Source organism: Peromyscus maniculatus, chromosome 5, assembly GCF_049852395.1.
Source record: "Peromyscus maniculatus bairdii isolate BWxNUB_F1_BW_parent chromosome 5, HU_Pman_BW_mat_3.1, whole genome shotgun sequence".
In the NCBI taxonomy this organism is placed as follows: Eukaryota; Metazoa; Chordata; class Mammalia; order Rodentia; family Cricetidae; genus Peromyscus; species Peromyscus maniculatus.
The window spans coordinates 61,717,766-61,738,118 of record NC_134856.1 but is presented as its reverse complement, the minus strand read 5'-3'; the positions used below and the strand labels follow the sequence as shown (position 1 = coordinate 61,738,118).

Genomic DNA, 20,353 nt, shown 5'->3' with positions numbered 1-20,353 from the left:
CCAGGTGTTCAAGTGGTTACTGTGGGAATACTGATTCCGAATGTAGTCATGGTCCCTAAGAAAGACTGAGCTGTCTATAATATACACCCATTCTTCACCTCTCATTTTTCTCTCTTGCTCCTGTAGTAGAAATCTGCATTTCTATCTTAGTCCGTCCATCTAATTAATTGCTAACCAATAAGAACACCAGGAGAAGTGTGATTGACTTCTAGCACATAGCCAGCATGGAGAGTGGTCAGTAATGTCCTTGACAGGTTGGCAGGCGGATCTCTGTGGGTTCGAGGCTAGTCTGGTCTACAGAGCGAGATCCAGGAAAGGCGCAAAGCTACACAGAGAAACCCTGTCTCGAAAAACCAAAAAAAAAAAAAAAACAAAAGACCCAAAAAACTGGTTTCATAGGAAAAATTCTCTCTCAGGTAAATGTGATCTTTAAATTAGTGTTACTCAGAATGAAATAGCTGCCCCAGAAAGTTTAAAGACAACATTTTCTAATGAATTATGGTAATTAAATCACAAACTTTAAAGATGAATGACAGAACAGCATACTGCTGTGTCCCCTAGGGATTTGGCCTGGTTATAGCTAATGATCTCACCAAGCTGAGGCTGGGTCCAGGATAGAGAATTATGGAAAGGGGTAAGCCAAGGTGGCTGATTTAGAGTCTGTAGTAAAAGCACATCCTATCACTTAGGTAGTCAAGAGCATAGGATGAGTTTTCATTTAGTTTTGAAATTTCTGTCTTTAGGAAATACCATGTAGAAAATCTAACAGGGTGTTTAAAACGTAGTTCTAGAGGCTGGAGAGATGGCTTCCTGGTTAAGAGCATGTACTGCTCTTCCAGAACCCAAGTCAATTCCTAGCACCCCGTATCAAGTAGTTTACAACTTCCTATAACTTAAGCTCCTGGGTCCAACTCCTCTGGCCTCAGGCACCTACACTCATGCATATAACTACACACAGGCATATACATACAATTAAAAATGAAAGTGTAGCTCTTGGAGAGCAGAGAAAGCTCCATTTCCTGTATCCAAGTCTGGATATTTTATGCTTTGTTTCCCTTACAGTATTTAGAATCTTTTAAGTCTCAGCAATGTTACTTGATCATTCTTGAGCATTTTTGCCTAAATTATATAAAAGATGCAACATTAGGTTGTGTGTTCTGATGTGATCTGTGTGCATACTTAGAACTCCTGTGAGTGAGCAGCTTAAAGCATGCAGATAATACTGTATACATACACACATACACACACACATTTAACTTATTGTGTGTGTGTGCATATGTGGATGCAAGTGCATGCATTCCACAATTTGCATGTGGAGGTCAGAGAACTCGAGTTCTCTCCACTGCATGCACTTTTATTCACTGAGCTATCCTACTGGCCCAGATGTTTTAGAATTTATTACTGTGTAATTATTGAGATTTCTACTTTCATAAGTAGAATATGTGTGTACTATTTCATGTTTAAAATATAAAAAAGTATTTTGTAGAACATTTTCCTAAGATGCTCTGTATATTTTTTTTTAACTTGGAAAAATACTTGTCTTATGTTATATCTGATTAAATACTTAAAGCCCCAAGACTATGTATGAGTGGTCAACAGTGATTAGAAGTTGGCTTTTTTTTTTTTTTTTTTTTTTTTTTTTTTTTTTTTTTTTTTTGGTTTTTCGAGACAGGGTTTCTCTGTGTAGCTTTGCGCCTTTCCTGGAACTCACTTGGTAGCCCAGGCTGGCCTCGAACTCACAGAGATCCGCCTGGCTCTGCCTCCCAAGTGCTGGGATTAAAGGCGTGCGCCACCACCGCCCGGCTAGAAGTTGGCTTTTAATTGTAATAAAAATACTGGGTATGTGTTTTCTAATCATGATAATTAGTCTTTTTTTTTTTCCTCATGAACAGTTTTTTCCCTTACTTGGCCTCAAATATTTTCTGCTAGGGTTACAAGTAGTTAGAGAATTCTTACAGTGAGAGGCATTGGGAAGCTTTAATTGCCTACCCTTTACCTTGTCGCAGTAGAGTGACTGCAGCATAGCTTGTTCCTGTCCCAGACTTTCATGTAACAGCCCCTTGCGTGGATTTAAAGGGTGTTTAAGTTGCTGACCCAAGTCAGTGACTGTAATTAAGCACGTCTCCCAACTTCCTTGTGAATACCTCCGTAGATGAAGTAAGAGGTTGGAATTGAGTCTGATGGAATTACTTTCAATTTTGCATTATTAACTAATAATTATGGATACATTTGACGAACATGAACATTTCACATGGCTGTATGTGCTGCTGACAATTAAAAATATCACTGATGAGGCAGAGCACTACCTAGCATGCGTGACACTCTTGATTTAATCCATAGTACCACAACAAATTAAAGTAAAAATACTGGTTATCACTTAAGTCATCCCAGAACCCATTGATGGTTCCATTCCCAAACACTTGTGTATACCCACCCCCCAGGCTGCTTCCCTTGCAGGAGTTTGTGGGTGTGTTTTTGTGTTAACATGTTGCTATCTCAACAATCATTGTATTTATTATACATAAGAAAAGGGTACCCTGTTCTGACTTATCCCTAAGTCATGGCTACAAAGACCACCCACTGTTAGGTGTTCAAGGTCTCTCATGTCAACTCTGTTGCTTTGAGTAACTATTTTCTGTTCTGTGTACCCAAGGCTCAGGAAGTTGAAGTTCACAGGTAGCTTTTGGGGATGAGGAAGATCACAATGTATGCAGGGTATAAGAAAGCAGCTCTGTGTGCTGCTCTGTTGTATGGGCCTTGTCTGAATCCTTGGTTCTGCTCTATCTGCCCTCCCTCTCCTTCCTTTCTTTCTTGCTGCTACTGCCACAGAAGGGGGGTGCTGTGGCATGGCTGCAGCTGTTGACACTTGACTGCCACCCCTCCAGTTGCTAGTTTAAAAGAATCACTTGGGAGTGTCTGGTGCAGACATGTAACCACAGCTGCCAGGCGAGTGCAGACTTATGGGGGTGCTGGCTTAGTAGAGAAAACACCAGCTCCAGTTCAGGGGGTGGCTGTCCCTGCCTCAAAAGAATAGTGACAGGCCAGCTGACCTGTTCTGGTTTCTCTGCACATACATGTTAAAAATTGAGCTGAACAACCTGGGTGTGGGGGAGGAAGAGGGAGTGAAGTGAGTGTTTGCACACTCATGACAACTCCCCGTGCAAATGAAGCCTCGTGTTTTGCACTAATTCTGGAACACTAAGGGAAGTGCTTCTCACCCTAGCTTTGGTGCAAAGCCATCCAGAGTCCCGCTATGGCTTTTGATGGCAAGAGGATCAGCACAAGCGTTTGAAGACAGTGCCTTCTGGAGCTGGAGTAAGTCTTGGCCAACAAGCAGCTCGAGCATGTCCTACAGGTAGCAGGGGGTGTTAAAGCATGCGGGTTGCTTCACTTCCTTCACAGAAAGCACCAAAAGGTGTAGACGACAAAGATTCAGGGAAAGCTCCACACAAACAGCCATTCTAACAGCATTTAATAGTGCTCTATTCAGTAATGCCCAGCTCTGCTTCAGCTCCCCAGGAAGAGGTGGGTCCCTTCAGTACAGAGAGGTGGCCGAAGTGTTTGGGGCTCTCTCCATTACTAATTAATTTCACTTAAAATGCCAGAGAATTGCTACACTTAAGGTTAGTTTAATGACAGCCTACGGGCACAAATAGGAACCACCCCTAGACTTTTTTTTTTTTTTGCCTTTCTACATCCCTCGCAGGTTTTTTATTTTATTTTTTTAAAGAATTACACCAATTTTCTCCCCCACAACATAAGATGAGGCCACATCATACAATTATTTTGGAATCAATTACTGTGTCCAAGTTCAGTCACAACTCAAAAAGCAGATGCCGCCAGGCCTGCAATACCATCATCATTACTTAGGAGCATGAAGCTGGAAGATTGCAGGTTTGAGGCCAGGGTAGGGTAGACTACCCAGCAAGTTCCAGGCCCGACTGAGACACCAAGGGAGAGCCCGTCTCCAAAACGTAAAAAGCAAAGGCTCGCGCTTTAAGTCACAGGATTCCTCAAGGGCACAGTGAGGTGAGGCGCTGTCCTAGCGGGCTGTCACCTTTGTCTTTCTCCAGAAAGGATGGCGGCTGTGGGACTCTGACTCAGCGTGCCACAAACCACGCGCTGCCACCACGCCGCAGACCTTGGGGGGGGGGGGGGATAAGGAGGGGGGGGGATGCGCGCGTGGTGACGCAGAAACCCTTCCGCAGTGCACGCCCTCCCCCCCTCCCCCCCAGCACGGCGCCCCAGCCGCGCGGCCCAGGCCGTGCGCGCGCGCGTGCGCACCAGGCGCTCCCGCGCAGGCACCGCCGCGGACGCTCCGGGGGTCCTCGCGCGCCGGAAGTGCTGGTGCTCGGCCTTTTCCGTCTGCGCTGGAGGCGGCGGTCGGGCGGCGTGCTCCGGTCGCTCGGAGCTTAACCGCTGCTTGGCGGGCCTCGGCGGCCCGGCGCACGCCCCAGCCGAGCGAAGATGGTGGGCCGGAACAGTGCCATCGCCGCGGGCGTGTGCGGTGCCCTCTTCATCGGGTACTGCATCTACTTTGACCGCAAAAGGCGGAGTGACCCCAACTTCAAGAACAGGCTTCGAGAACGTGAGTGGGCCCGCGCGCCTCCTGCCCCTCCTCGGGCCCGCGCGCCCCCCGAGGGGCCTCCCTGGCGTCGCGCGCTGCGGCCAGGGTCCCGCCTGGGCCCGCGGGGCCTCCATCTTGGAGGCGGGCTTGGCTCCATCTTGCTGGCGGCGGAATGCACGCTGGGCTCCCGGGAGGGGTAGCACTTTTTACCTTCCACCTCTCCATATTTTTTTTTTTTTTCCAAGACGAATGATTGGTCCCGGGTAGGCTGGAAGTCACGGCAGTCCTCCTGCCTTAGCCTTTCAGGTCTATTGTGGCGACGGGCATGAGCCCTCCCCCCCCCCCCCCCCCGCCCAGCCACTAAACTTCTGTGGGGTGTGTGCGTGTTTACGATGGGGTCCTTCGGTGTGGCCCGCGCTAGCCTCGACCTTGTGGCAGCCCCCTTGCTTCAGCACTCTCGAGTGCCGTGATGACAGGCAGGAACCGTCTCTGCCTACTTCACTGTTAAAAAAAAAAATGCGACACGGTCTTGCTGTATTTTGTAGGATGGCTTCGAACTCGTGGTGCCTCCTCTCATGACTGGCTTTACAGATGGGCGCCTACACATGGTTAAAGCCAATCCTTGACCCCGAAAGTGTTGACGCGGTTTAGCTAGAGCCTGAATCTGCAGACTCAGTGCGGTGTCACCCTTGCATTCTTAAACCCTCTTGGTGGCTTCGCTCTGGTGCTTCCAAGATATGAGTGAATGCTAGAGAAATGCGGGGGAGTCCAAAGGGCTGCGCTCCTCACGTGGCTCAGTCTTATTTCATACCTGCGACATCTTTTAAGAGGTTTACCAGGGAAGTCGTGGCTCTCCTTTAACCGGCGTGTTTTCCCCCCTGAATTTCAAGGGACCTTTCAACAGTCCGAAAGAACATTTGTTGGAATAGCAAGCGTTTTTGCGCCTTGTGTAGGGCGGTCAGCCAGTGGCTTAAGAGTCACCATCCATTCTACCGAACTTCTCTAGTTAAGCCATCCTAGATCATTTTTAACTTTTCGGGTAGTTACAGGTGATCGGACATTGCACTTCCTTTACCGCCTCCTGTAGGAGGTCCATCCCTTCCTGAGCCTGTGTGCTCCAGTAGCCCATTATTTTCATCATGTAGGGAGATACAGAGAATTCGTTTTTGTCCGTGGCGAGGTAGAGTAATGGAAAGAATGCTGCCTGGCTTCAGACTGCATTTCCGGGACCAGATTGTTTGCTGACCGCAGCATCAACTCCAAATCCTAATCTGTCTTAACTGTGAAGTAAGGTAGTACAAGTTGCCTCTTGAACAAGACCCCTCCATAAATGCTGGCTGCGAAGTGTGACTGAGTACACAAGTACAGTCTGTCCCCAGAGGGCTGTGTGTCTCACACATGGAGATAGCTAAGCAGGTTCATTCCTTTGGAAGGCCTTGTTGGAAATCGTGAGAAAATGGTTTTTGGTTGAAGAAATTGTAAGTTGTCATTTCAGGAAAATTAGGGTCGTTGGGGTTTTGTGGTTTTTGTTTTGAGACTGGGACTCAGTATGTAGACCAGGCTGGCCTTGGGACTCAGATCAACCTGCCTCTTGAGCGGTGGGATTAAAGGCTTGGGGCATAACGCCCTGCTAGCGGTGTTCTTTTCAAAATAACCTTTCCAGCATTTCCTTTGTGCCCTTCTGGCGATGGACTCCATGGCCTTTTTCTTCAGGCTAGGTCTTCTACCACTGCCCCCCCCCCCATCATGTTCTGTTGTAGTCGGTTTGTGTTGGTGGTGGGGTGGTTTTCCTCCTAGCTTTAGCCGGACTCTAATGGCCTAAGTGAGTTACTAACTGCAACTGTGACAAACACGAATCTACACTTTAGGGGTCCTTAGTACCGTTGCAGACCATGGTATTAATGAATGCTAGATTTTGTTTAATTTTTGCTAGCAAGTAATGAATAATTTCAGTTTCTTTAAAGCTATATAGTTGATTCTTAAGGATTTGAGTCATTTGAATTAAGTAGTTTGACTCAAATCATTTACATCTGCAGTAAAAGGATAGTTTCTCAATTCATTTTTGTTGTTTTGTTATTTAATGAAAAGGGGCTTAAATTGAGGGTTTGAGATTAAATTAGATATTTTAATTCAGACTTTTGGCTTCTGTAAGCAGATGATCATCACTTTTCCCCAGTGGCTTGATCTCAGGTATCTAAATAGTTGCTGTACCCACTTGAGGTTCATTTCATTTATGTAACTGCTCTGTGAAAGATACTCCACTTAGGGATACATTAAATCAGTTTATTTAAATGTTTAAATAATGGCTTGGATTTGGGGTGGTTCTGAACTTAGGCCTTGCATGGTTTTTTGTTTGGTTGGTTTTGAGACCAGGTCTCTAAGCCTGGCTGTCCTTGAACTCAGATATCCCTCTGCCTCGAATACTGGGATTAAAGGTGTGTGCCACAACGCCTGGTTTACATGGGCTTTTGGTTTTTTGAGACAGGATTTCACTGTGTAGCCTTGGTTGTCCTAGAGCTCCAACTGTAGACCAGGCTGGCCTTGAACTCAAAGAGATCTGAATGCTTCTGCCTTCCAAGCACAGGGATTAAAGGCTGCCCACCACTTTTTTTTTTTAAAGTGCTCATAGTTGTTTAAACATCGAAGGTTTGCAAATGTCATTTGAGATTAATATCAACAAATAAAAAACAAGGCCTTATTTTGCTGATTGAATGTATACCTTGTTCCATTGTGTGTTTTTTTTCTATCCGTCCTTTCATTACAGAGACACTTTTATGAACTAAGCCCTTGCACTGTTAATAAGTTAGATGGTTATTGAAAACTAATGGGATTCATTTTGTTATTTTCTCAAAATTATGGTTTAGTATATTGTATTTTTTCTTGTGTATTACACAGTTTTGCTTTGTTTTAAGGGGCGCTTTTCATCTGAACACTGTACACTGAGGACAGGAGTTCTGAAGTTAGGATGCTTGAGTAGCTGTTCTTACATTTTAAGGATTAACCAACAGGTCCTTTAGTCATGTGGTGAGACTTGGATTCGTAGAGTACTTTAAGGTTTTCAGAGACTTTTTGAAGTTAGATTTTCTTGCTTAAAATTTACTCTAGAGAGAGCCCTTCACTTGGGCCACCTTGTTATTGTCCTAAGTCATAGTATTAAGTGATTGTTACTTTCTAGGTATTGAATATTTAACTGTGGGATGCCAAAATGGCAGAATATGAACCTAAGTACTCTTGCCAGATGTTTGCATCTGTTAACCCACAAGCCTGCTAGAAGCCCCATAATTATATAAATACTATTATTAGATCAGTTTTAATAGGGCCAGGTACTGTACCTTACTCTATTGTAAGTCGATGGTCCACATACACTAATGCTCTTTCTTATGGGGCATACCAGAGAGAGCTGTGAGGCCATTTTTAACTAGCCAGCTGTTTGTAACAATGCATTTTGGAGTACGACCTCTTCCCCTTTTCTTTTTTGGTCAAACATAAATAATACTGGGACCTTGTTGCATGCCTGTAATCCCTGAGCTTGGGAGCTGGAGCAGGAGCCTTGGCTATGTAACAGATGCAGGCCAGCCTGGATACACAGAACTTGTCTAAAAAAAAAAAAAAACCTCCACCAAAGTCACATATTTTGTTTTTACAAAACCTTGTTGCTTAAGAATGCTGGATAATTCTTCATAGTAAAGCTAGAATCTGGTATAATTCAGCAACAAACACTTAATTCTTTTACCTTGGAAAGGGAACTTTGTTCTGCTGGGGTGCAGCTATTGGAACAGTCTATCTTGTGAATTGCTAGACCTGATGATATAGAGGAAAAGTGAAAGCTGCTATCCAGAAATGCCGGTTCACTCACCACGGACCAGGGAGACAGGGATGCTGGGGTTAGGAATGGTTTGTAGAATTAATGATTGCTGAAACAGTTAGACGTGTTGATTCTTTTGATGATAGCCAAGTGAATTTTACTTTATTTTTCTTGTAGGAAGAAAGAAACAGAAGCTTGCTAAGGAGAGAGCTGGGCTTTCCAAGGTAATAAAATGGTCTGTGTTTTTGTAAGAGAGTAACTTAGACTGTAGGTTATCCAGGCCTGCTATATTTTCCTTTGGTGGTAACAACAAACGTCTTACTGGGTTAGCAGCAGAGTGAGGGTCTCTAGAGATGTGGACACCAAGAGGTTAAAAGTGTTCTCAGCTACTTCAGAATGGTTTAAAATGCATTTGATTGGATTTTCCTTCCTCCCTCTAGTGTCCTTTAAAAGATCCACACCTGTAATCCTAGTATTTGAGACACTCAGGCAGAGGCAGCCTGGGCAACATAATGGGCTTGTCTTAAATAACAAAAGGAACCCTGTGTATTCAATTCAAAGTTCTTTAAAAGTTTTTAAACCTATGGATCAGAATTGTCTAGATTCTGATGGATTTTAAGAAACAAACCATAACTTGTAGAATGTCAGTTATTTCATTTCTTTTCATAGGTCCTGTGTTCATAATTTTTAATGACTAGGCTTTTTTAGCTACTCGATTAAAACTAAACTGTGATATGTAAGTAAACTAGGCAAGTGCTAGTCACTGTACGTGTCACTTTCCCCTTGCTGACGTTCCTTTGGATTTGCAGAACAATTATTAAATCATTAATTGTTCCCCTTTTTTATTTAAATCTTTTAATTTTTTTATTTTTCAAGACAGAGTTTCTCTGTGTAATAGTTCTGGCTGTCTTGGAACTTGCTTTGTAGACCAGACTGGCCTTGAACTCGCTGAGGTTCACCTGCCTCTGTCTCCCAAGTGCTGGCATTAAAGCCCAGTGCCACCACTGCCTGGCTCTTAATTGTTCTTTTAAAAGCTCATTCAGGCAAGGGAAAATGGGACTGATAAATGTTACACTTTTATTATTATTTTGATCCAGTGGAGTGCTCAGCATAGCTGACAAGTTCTAGTGAATTGAAGCTGGGAACTGCTGTGTTTTTCTAATATGTCCAGACTACCTTTCCAAGATGTGGGATATAGATAGATAACTTCAGACCTGTGTGTAAGTGTGAGAGTCTGACGGGAGGTATATTATTTAAAATTCAACAGGTAGAACTGGGCATTGTGAGCTGTACCCTTTTCCCTGTCAATTGCTTATGGTTGTTTATCATAAAAAATTAGAAGTAACTGATCTGACCAACAAATGCACAATGAGTATGCTGTCATCCCTCAGTGGTATGTTCTGCTATTTGAAACTCAGTCTGGCAGACCCGTTGACAAGGACCTGTGATCCCTCTGAGGTCAGAGGTTTGAAGGTTTATGGCCAGCCTGTTAAGATCTTGTCAATAAGAAGAGGACTGGGAATATAGCTCAGTAGTAGAGTGCTTTTCTAGTATGTAGGGGGCCCTAGGTTCAACCTCTAGTCCTACCAGCAAGAAAATTTACATCTCTGAAAATATCTATGTATATCCAGGTGTAACAAATACAGAGAAGTCCTCTGGGTGCACATGAAAATGTGTATGAAGTATTAGAAGAGTGAATGGATGACAGTTGTTTATCTATAATGGCTACAACAGCACTGTATAGATGATACATGTTTAGGTAATGAAGATTCTTATAGATGTATAGACAATAGATATTTGTACTCTTTAGCTTTTTTGACTCTGGTTTTCTTAGAATGAGCGCCCCCCCTTTGGTGTTTGTTTTGTTTGGGGGAGGATATTTTGAGACAGGGTCTCTGTAGCCCTGGCTGTCCTAGAACACTGAAGACCAGGCTGGCTTTGAACTCTGATTCACCTGTCTCTGCCTCCATTTTTAAATTGTAATTGGTTTTCTGTGTGTTGATTATATTCTTGGTTTAATTTCTTCTTATTCCTTTTCCAGTTACCTGACTTAAAAGATGCTGAAGCTGTTCAGAAATTCTTCCTTGAAGAGATACAGCTTGGTGAAGAGTTATTAGCACAAGGTAATAGTCATTTCAGGATTCAGAAAGAAGTAGAATGAATTATTCATATTGATAAGAATTTATAATGACAGGACTTTCTTGCATAATTGTCGTTAGAAAAAAGATTTCAAGCATTTCCAGGTGAGTTAGGTGCTTCATACTAAGGCTGGCTCTAGAAAGACAGGCTCATGGGGCCATTGCTGGCCCTGTGTTCTAAGTGAGTTTTACTGCTCTGTCACAGGATATGGAAGATAAGATCAGAGATGACTCTAAAGTCACTTAGAGTGTGTGTGTGTGTGTGTGTGTGTGTGTATCCATAGTGCAGTATAAATAGTAACTTAAGTGACGTGAGCCGGGTTTGCCAACACTCACCTGCTAATCAGGTTTTTTTCCTCAGTGTTGGTCCAAAAGAAAGTTAATTTACCTAACCAGGGTCACGGGAATATTTATTAGTCAGGATTCTGTAAAGAACAGAACCAGTAGAATGAACATATACACCTGAGTGGTTTATGGGCTGTGGTCAACAATGGCATCTCCTCACAGAAAGGCCAAGTTCACAAGACTGTCTCAGCAGTCCTGATCTGATGTTAGAGTCCCAGGGATGTCCTAGAGAGCTGCCAGTTTTCAGTCTACGTTGGAATCATGAAATGTGTTCTAACACCACTGAAAGGGAGTGGCTTGGGGTAGATGAACTTGCTGGTGAGTGAGGGCAAGCAGACAGAAAAGCAAAGCCTTCTTTCGTGTCTGTGCGCTGCCTCCAGATGTGCGGCCAGGGCTGGAGAGATGGCTCAGCGCTTCAGAGCACTGACTGCTCTTCCAGAGGACCCACATGGCAGTTCACAGCTGTCTGTCCCTCCAGTTCTAGGGTACCCGACACCCTCACACAGACATACATACACTAATGCACATAAAATAAAAATAAATAAATAATTAAAAAAAAACCTCAGATGTGCCTAGCTGCTAGGGTTTCCGTTGACTTTTACATGGAGTCAAGTTGACAGGCAGAGTAGCCATCACACCAGTGTTTTTAGCATCTTGTTTCAAATCTGATCAGTTATGTGGTCCAGAATTTAGATACTTAATTACTTTGGGTCTTAGTTTTTTACTTACCTGTATTAAAAGATGGTTTTGGTTTTGTTTTGTTTTGTTTTTTCCTTATATATCTTTTTTGAATTTTTTGAGACAGGGTTTTTCTGTGTAATAACCCTGGCTGTCCTGGAACTCAGTTTGTAGACCAGCCTATCTCTGCCTCCCTAGTGCTAGGATTAAAGGCATTCACCACCACACCCAGCTATTAAACATCTTAATAACGTATATTTTGTTCTAGAGTTGGGTAACATTTTGTACTATACAATAAAAATGGTTCCTAGGGAGATTGTTTTTTAGCTTTTATTGCAAAAGTATTTTTGAAGTTGTTGCTATCATTGATAAAATTGGTGTCATGTTTCACATTTTATATTGGATTCAGATAGAGTTCAACTTCATGCATAATGTATATTTATTTGTGTTCCATTTGTTTTATGAGGAAAGTTTATGGTAGTGATCCACTTTACACTTCTTAAAGTTTTAAAATGTGGGATGTGTACATGAATTCCATGTGTGGGTGTGGCGGTTAGAGGAAAACTTGGAAACAGTTATCTTCCACCCTTATGTGAGTCTGGGGATTGAACTAAGGTATATCCAGGCAGAGCCACCTCACTGGGCCCAAAAAGAAGAAATGTTTCTTTCCGAAGAGAAGTAGTTTTGTGTTTTAGTTTGTGCAGTCAGTTTCACCAAGAGTCAGGTAGCCTAGTTCTTGTACTCAAATAACTAGCAAACTTAACTTGTTTCCAAACTTTACCTAGATTAAGAACAATGTGAGTAATCAAATCTTAAGTACAGAAGAACAGATTTTCCGAGGTGCCCGAGAGGCCCAGGCACTGTGTGTTCTTAGCACCAGGGTGGTGCTTCAGCCTGGAATGAGTAAGTTCCTCTGGTCTGGCCAGCTGCAGCATGAGCACTGCTGGTTAAACAGAAAAGATTATTGCCAGTGTTGGCTCAGAGGAGGCCTGGTGTCTACTAGAGTAGGGACTGAGTAAGCGAGCCAGTCATTCTGTCAACTGCAGCTCTGCATCACACGGTCTCAGGGCCTGTCCCGGGGCAGGGTCTCCTGGTGGCCATCATTACATCTCAGTACCCTAGGAAAGGAACTGGCCGTGCAGAGTCCGAGTGATGGCTGCACATACCCAGATGACAGCGGGCAACACAGTCAGGTGGTGTCCTGATTTGTATAGGTGGGATACCCATAATTCCCACAAGAGCTGAGATTTAGCTATTTCTGACCACGCTTGGGAGGCTCTGAAAGCACTAGATGCTGGTGCCTCAGTCCATCCACAGCAGTCAGTTGGTAAAATATGTTCATTCCATGGGTGCAAGGAAGTTCAGTATCAATTTTTTACTTGCTAGTGATTTAGGTTAGGATCGGTTGATGACTAAATTTTGATGGCTTCAGATACTATGTACAATCTTGCAGGTGAATACGAGAAGGGTGTGGACCACCTGACAAATGCAATCGCTGTGTGTGGACAGCCTCAGCAGCTGCTGCAAGTGTTACAGCAAACTCTTCCACCACCAGTGTTCCAGATGCTTCTGACCAAGCTTCCCACCATTAGTCAGGTAAGGAGTTGAAGTGTTGGAGAGAGTAACACATGAATTGACCTGAGAACTATATGCTCAGGGGCAAGTCTACTGAGCGTATAATACTGAATGTGCCAGACCTGGGAGTGGTTTTCCTAATGATACATTGTGCAGGTGACTAGCATAAGGTCCAGGCATCTGTTAGGTAAGAATCATAAGTGTACATGCTTGGTGTTGAGTGTACGGCCTTTGTTTACATTTGAGTCCCTAAATTAGGCCACTTGGCTACCCCTGCTAAGGATGCAGTACGTTTTGGAGCCCTTGTCCATTGTGCTCAAGGCTCTGGACATGCTTGTAGGACATCATATCAAAGTTTCAGTTTAGTTAACTTAGCAGGGGATATACAGAAGTCAAGACTGCATAGTCTGGACCATCCTGGTGTCCCTGTGTCCATTCTTGGTACTGTCTGTACCTCTTTGGGCTGCTGTTGTGTGCTTTGAAATTTCTTCTCAGAAGTGCAAAGTGCACGTATTCATGGTTAATATAGTTGAGTGTGGTGGTGCATGCCTGTAATCCCAGTACTCTGGGGGGCTGAGCCATGGCTTTTAGTGAGATTTTGTCTCAAAACATTAGGTACAAATTGGGTAAATATGCAATATAGTGGATTCTGTTCATACAAATCCTTTCTAAGGAGTCCAAAATGAATCTCAGAACAGGTACTGCATGTGCTGATTTTCAGTTTGATATGGTTAAGAATTAGTCAAGTGGTAAGGGAAAGGAAATTTTCATAAATTTTTTAGTAACTCAGCTAGAGGCATGGGGAAAAATTAAATTCCCCCAAAGATTTGAGGAAGATTTAGAAAACCAAGAACTTGAGCTAAGTCTTTTAAAGTTAGAGGAATATGTTCCATTCTGTCCACACCTCAGTTACTGTTAGGTGCTGTTGGAGGAGTAGCTCTCTAGTCTGTTTGTGTTGCAGTGATCACAGCCAGTTCTGAGAATGGAGAAGACGAAGCAGTTGGCTGTTGTGGCTGTATCTGTCCAGGAGCCACCCGACTGTCACATGGTGACACAGAATTGAAAGGGGAACCAGACCTGTGTGGTGGGCAATGAAGGCTGGGAGGAGTCAGTGTTTAGCTGCTCGTTCAGGAACTGATCCAGTTGGAGAGTGGAACCTTACAGATCTCATCACTGTCATCTAGGCCTTAAGAGCCCAGATTCTCAATACTGCCACACTGGTACCTAAGCGTCCAGTACAGGGACTGTTGGGAACAAAGCAAGGCCAGGCCGAAGCAGCACTGTAAGAACGTCATAGATTTGCCTGGTTGGCATCTAAATTCTTCAACAGCTGGTATTACTCTGTTACCTTGTCTTTCATAAGTTATATATGCAGGGTTTTTTTTGGGGGGGGGTTAATTTTGTAATGTAGTGTTGCTTCCTGTAATGGCTGTGAGCTGGAAAGGGAAATTATGAAGCATAGAAGAAGGCTTGGTAAGAATTTTCATTGCTGTTCTTGGTTTGTGTGGAGGTGAAAAGTCTTTAGTATATTATATAATTGACAAACAGCATTGTGTCGTGTACTTCATTTATTCATTTGAATTTTGGTAAGGAACTGGAGCTTGTATGATCATACCCTCAACATCATCACCAACACTCCCCCTTCCCTCCTCAGCATCCCTAGTGTTGATTTCAGGTATATGTCACCATTCCCAGCTGACCTTTGTCTTCTCCGACGATAGTGTGTGAAGTGTGGAACCCGTGTCAGAATCCTAGAATTTTAGCAAGTTGGTTCTTTGAATGTGAAGAGCAATTTAAGTTGAAATGAGACACTTCTCAAAATTAATTTTCTTTTTCTTTCAGAGAATTGTAAGTGCTCAGAGCTTGGCTGAAGATGATGTGGAGTGAGCCAGATATCAACACGATAAAATCTCAGTTAAAAATGATTTAACCATTAGCTTGGAAGCTGATCGGCTCTGGGGAATAAGGGCAAATATGCTTGTCATGAACTGTCCTACACTGAAGTCTACCAAAGTGAATGTGTACTTTGAGTAGATCCATTGTCTGTTCTATTTATTTTTTCCAGTGAAAAGTATTTTGATAGAACTTTTCATTTTATAAATACACTGAGTTAACCAAAATATCATGGATTTCGTTTATTCTTAAGACATGCAATTCAAATGTAAATACAGTAGAGTCTTAGGTAAAAACTCACAGTGATGAATTTTAAAACATTGGAAGAGACTACGGAGGATAGTTGAATAATGCCCATTTTTTAAAGGCTCTAGTACATTTTACTGTAAGTCATCAAATTGGATAGAAACTTGTGTTTGTGAAAACTGAGCATTAAAATCTTGCAGAGACTGTTTCTTTCTGTTTACTTTTGGACATGTGAAGTGTGCTGTTGTGTTGTTAGCGATCCCGTTCCCTCCCCGTGTTTCCTAAAAGCTTCAGTCTGCATCAGTGGCTTAATGTCCTCTGCGGACTAACCCCTAGTATTTCAGGCACCTGGCCGAGGAAAGCACCAGGATTAGTCCTGGGTGAGCCTCGCCTGCTGTCCGCTCACTCTGCTCTTTCTAGACTGAGAGATCCAGCCTGCTCTTCTCTTGGGTGGCTCTGTTCAGCGTGGAGTTTAATTGGTTCTGTTGAGAGTCTTTAGGTCTGTCTCCAGCTGATGGCTGATGATTATTTCAGAACAACCAGGCATTGCACTTGTTTATATTCTGAATTTGCATGTTTATCTGACTTAGTATTTCTCAATTAAACCTCTAAGTGAAATAACTTCTTTGTCAGTTATTACTGATGTGAAGTGATTTTGTTACTCTTGTGTCAGTTAACCAGAAACTTGTCTTTAAGGCAGTTGTGATGGTCTGCTTGTGAAAGTGTTGATTCCCTTTTTGCTTTTAACAGTGTATCTCTTTCAATCTTCCTGTGGATTAACTAATTTATCTTTCACGGTGACAGTAGAGTGTCATCTTGACTGGAGACTTGGCTGAAGCAGTGGGATCTCTTCTCAGATAGCAGCCTTTCACCTGGTGACATGGGCTGTCCTGATTCAAGTGTGAAGACCTTGTTTGTGGTCTATGCTGGTATCTGTTCACCGAGCAGCATTCTCGTGGGCAGCTTGTCTGCCTCCATGCCCTGGAATTGTTTTGATTTGCCTCACCGTGGGCTTGTTCTGATGGTAGTTTAGTAGGAAGAATCTGGAATGAGGCTTTAACTAGCTTCTGCCTCTGGTTAGTGTATGGATAACAGCTGTGAACAACTCACCTGTAGTATTTTCTGGTGGAATGCCAGACCTGGAGGCACACATTTGAGGCATCTATAGGTCCTTTCCAGGCCTTTGGTGGTGAACCCTTGCCAGTGCTTTCTAGATAGGTGTGTGTTTAGGGGTGTGATGCTACAAATAGGCTGGCTGAGTTTTGCTGGTAGGACTCCAGTCCCGAGTATCATAATGGTGACCAGAGATTGACTGCACTGCCAACAAAGTCCTGCATCAGCCCAGGTGTGGCTAAGAGAGCCACGGGGGGAGTGGAGGTTGGGGAATTGAGGGGTAGGGCGCTCTTGGAGAGGGTTCTACAGTGTGCACCTGGTGGCCTGGCTCCTGGCAGTGGAGAGGCTAGAGATGCTGTCTTTACTTTGAGACTGATTAAGTCAAGACTTTTCTTAAGTGACTGATGGAGGGAGCTTCATCATTTCCGCTTTTGAACACTAGCTGTGTTATGGAGGGACTACTTTCCTCCATATAAACAAGTGCTGAACACTATTTCTTCTCACCCCAAGTTAAATAGATGGAACCAGGTGCTGGTAAGTGCTGCCAGAAGGCAAGACTAACACTAAAGTAGTATAAAAAAAACAGCTTGAAGGTTGCCAGGAGCATTCGAGAATGTGCATGTTACAACATGTTGGTATGCTGCCTCAGGCAAAGGTGTATTGCTGGGTGCTACTGTTTTTTCTAACTGAAAACATTTTAAATGGAGCTTCCTGGAAAGGTGGTATAAATGCCCTAATATAGTGAGCATACTTAGGCAAAGTCCAGGTGTTGTGTTCCTTTCATCTCCAGCAGGTTTGATATTTATTCCATTTCCACCTGCCTTTATGACTTGCCTTTATGACCTTGAATCAACCTATGGACCAGAGTATTGATAATGGAATTGCTGCTGAAGAAATGGTGGGGAATTTGGTGTATGATCCTGACAACAAATCTTTCTTCTAATATATATTAAAAAAAGTGTTATTGTTTGTGCCTCAGCTGTATTAAAGGGTTTGGAGAACATTTGGCTTGGTGTATATTTGCAGAACTGAATGTTGATTTTTGGTGACTAACTAGAAAGCATACCAACCTTTTAGGTTAATATCCCTTTGAGAAAGAGCTTTGTGGCCCTCGCCCATACCTCACCCCACAAAAGCAAGCCTGTTTACTACCTGACTTCCAGCATGGAAAGGATCTCAGATTCCAGGTTAAGAACCCCTGCCTTAATGACAGTAGGTGAGGGATCCTGTGTAGTAGTGTCTGGCTGCTAGTGTGATGGTAGACATAGACTGGAATCTCTGTAAAAGTGACCATGTTTAGTGATGTGGGAACCACCAGTAGGAAAGCTTGACTACGGAGTGACAATCATTAGTCATTGAAAGTCTGGAGCATAACTCAGTAGCACTTCTGAAATGTTCAAGATTTTAAATATACTAAAATTTCTCTATAGTACAACTAGATAGATTTATTCACAAAATTACACTAAGCAGTTTCTTTTTCTGTTTTGGAAGGCAAGAATCCTGTAATCTTACCTTTATCCAAGTCAGGTACTATTTATTTGTCTACTCTGTGTGTGGGGGTAGTGGGGGGAGTCACTGCAGACAACTAAAAACTACAGTTGAAGGCATTGTGAAATGAACCTTTAAAGCCCATTAGTACATTAGGAACTTGGTACCATGGTGAGGCTTCATGCAAAAGCCTCAGAGTTTGCCAAGAAGCAAGGGGCCTGGGAGGTGAGTTGACCCTAGAGAGTGGTTCAACAGGCCGGGGTGGGGGTGGGGGGGTGGCCCTGGCCTCCGTGTGCAAACGTGAAGTGAACATGGTGAAGACAGTGCCCTGCTGGGCTTCCCTGAGGTATACCCCCTGCAGGCTCTGAGTTGACTATAGCAGTCCTCTGTGCTTAGGGTGTGACTTTGAAGTTCTAAGGCTGAGCTTGTGTATTCTAGTGACCCGAGACAGTTAACACCTGAGTGATAAAGCCTTGCAGAGACTAGGCACAGCCTGTGCTGGTGATGCTGTCTGTGTTACAATCCTAAAGGCCTAATGTTTCCTGTGTTAATTAGGGCTCCACTGACAGAGTAACCCTCTTCCTAACACCCCATTTCAGTCTCCATTGTGTGACTCTTGCCTCAGCCTCCCAAGCGCTGGGGGTTCTGGAATGTATCACTATGCCCGCTTTAGGACCTGGCTTTGGAATTAAGACTATACCAGCACTTGTTAGAACATGATCATGGTAGAAGAGCTCCCTCGCAATTATCTGTCACTAATAGATAAGGAAGGGTCTGGAGTGGGGGCACACCACTGGGTGGCTGGGGCAGGACTGAGTTTGAGGCCAGCTTTGGACCCTGTGGAGGCTAGAGGGTTGAGGGTTTGAATTAGGAAAGGTAAATTGACAAGATTAAACTCACTGGGAGGGAGCTGGGGTTTTGTTTTGCTTCATTTTTTAGAGTATTTTCATGTAGCTTAGGCTGGCCTTGATCCTCTTGTCTTCGTCTATGGAGTACTGGGTTTACAGGTGTGGGCTTCCATGCCTGGCTGTTTATTTACAACAGGATCTCACTGCTGGCCTGGAACACAGATCTAGCTGCCTCTGTGTTCTCCCCCATGAAGATCCTGTAACTTCCAACTGCTATGATTATGGGCATTTGCCTCCATGGCTTTGCTTTTCAAGAGTTTTTGAGTTTCATAAAAATGGTTTGAAAATTTGAGTTGGTGGTAACAGAAGAATTCCCAGCACTTTTTGAAATGACCCTAAAAACACTTCTTCCATGTTATGCCATGTTTGTGTAAAGTGTTCTCTGAATCAGTGATTATAAAGTTGAAATATTGAGACCAGCTCTGAAATGCTGAAGGCACTCTGCATCCTGCAGGATCAAATGCTCACCCAAAATTATGTAATGTAAAAGCATATTCATCTCATTTGTAGGCACCTCGTTTCAAAATAAATACTCTTATGATTTATTACCAGTAATGTTTAATTTGTCTGTTTCGTAGACCCAGTACCTGGGATCATGTAGAAATTAACTGGGTTAACAGGTTGGCCAGTGGGAAGTGTTGAAGCCCCAATTTTAACCGCTAGTTTGACTCCTACCAGCAGATTTGCTTAGCTATTTCCTGTCAGCAACTACACCTCTGTTTTGCTGGGAGAGTGGAATGCAGTCTTGACACCTACTTCTCACCTCCAATTAAACTCCTTACCTTCATTCACAAACCTTGAGCTATTTTTAAAATGTTGAAAGTCTGCAGAGTACAGAATCTTCACAGGTCAGGATAGCACCCTTTGTAATTCTGCTTAACAAGTGTGATGGTATGCAGCTATAATTCCTGGCTGAAACTGAGGCAGGAGAATTGTCCTAAGTTTGGGGCCAGCCTGGGCTATACAGTGAGACTGTCTCAATAAAATAAGAAAGGTTCACTTTAGACTTGGGTCTCTGCATTGCCTTACAAGTGATTTGTGAGGAAAGGGGAAAGAGATCTGCCACTAATCTGCTGGGAGGATGGGAAGTGCTTACACCAAGGCTTTTGCACACCTGACCTCATGCTACCGGGAGAGGGAACGGCGGAGACGTGGGTCTCCATGCAAGACATGGCTTCTCAGCTCCAGTGTGGATGTGAAAGTTGTGTTACCTTGGGGTATGGCCTTGCATAAGCTGCTCATTGGGTTGACCAATGCTAAGTGAAGCAGGTTGCTGCATAGTGTAGGTGGATGACATCCAACCCAGTGAAGGCCTGCATAGAGAAAAAAAGATAGGGCTCCCTAAGCAAGGCTGTATTATGCTGAAGGCCTTGCCATACTTTTGGACACTTCAGATCTGGACCTGCATGAGCGTATGTCCCACAGGGTCTGTCTTGAAAACGTAGTGGTTACAGTGTGTCCTGCCATTCTTAGACCCTCCACTGAAAACAAGCCCTCCCTGCCAGTCTGCAGCAAATTCTTTGGGTGCTTTTGTGCCATCTAGTGTTGCATGTAGGTCTTGCAGGGTGCTGGCCTTCCCACCACCTACTATCCCTAG

At 43.6% G+C, this 20,353-nt stretch overlaps 1 protein-coding gene and 1 non-coding gene across 3 annotated transcripts; both read left to right on the top strand.

Moving 5' to 3' along the window:
• The first annotated feature begins 4,241 nt into the window (after positions 1 to 4,241).
• Tomm20 (translocase of outer mitochondrial membrane 20) lies at positions 4,242 to 19,307 on the top strand. Of its 2 annotated transcripts, none has more exons than XM_076572350.1 (5): positions 4,242 to 4,588; positions 8,550 to 8,596; positions 10,414 to 10,495; positions 12,987 to 13,129; positions 14,951 to 19,307. In XM_076572350.1, exons 1-5 carry the CDS (start codon positions 4,468 to 4,470, stop codon positions 14,993 to 14,995), a joined length of 438 nt encoding a protein of 145 aa, XP_076428465.1. In that variant the 5' UTR covers positions 4,242 to 4,467; the 3' UTR covers positions 14,996 to 19,307. The 2 variants fall into 2 exon arrangements, with proteins under 2 accessions (XP_076428465.1, XP_076428464.1); XM_076572349.1 differs by having other exon boundaries at positions 4,313 to 4,588; positions 12,966 to 13,129.
• Positions 5,257 to 5,389, top strand: LOC121829899 (small nucleolar RNA SNORA14). Its single transcript, XR_006072952.1, has one exon. It is a non-coding gene; the product is annotated as a small nucleolar RNA SNORA14 (small nucleolar RNA).
• Positions 19,308 to 20,353: the final 1,046 nt, after the last annotated feature.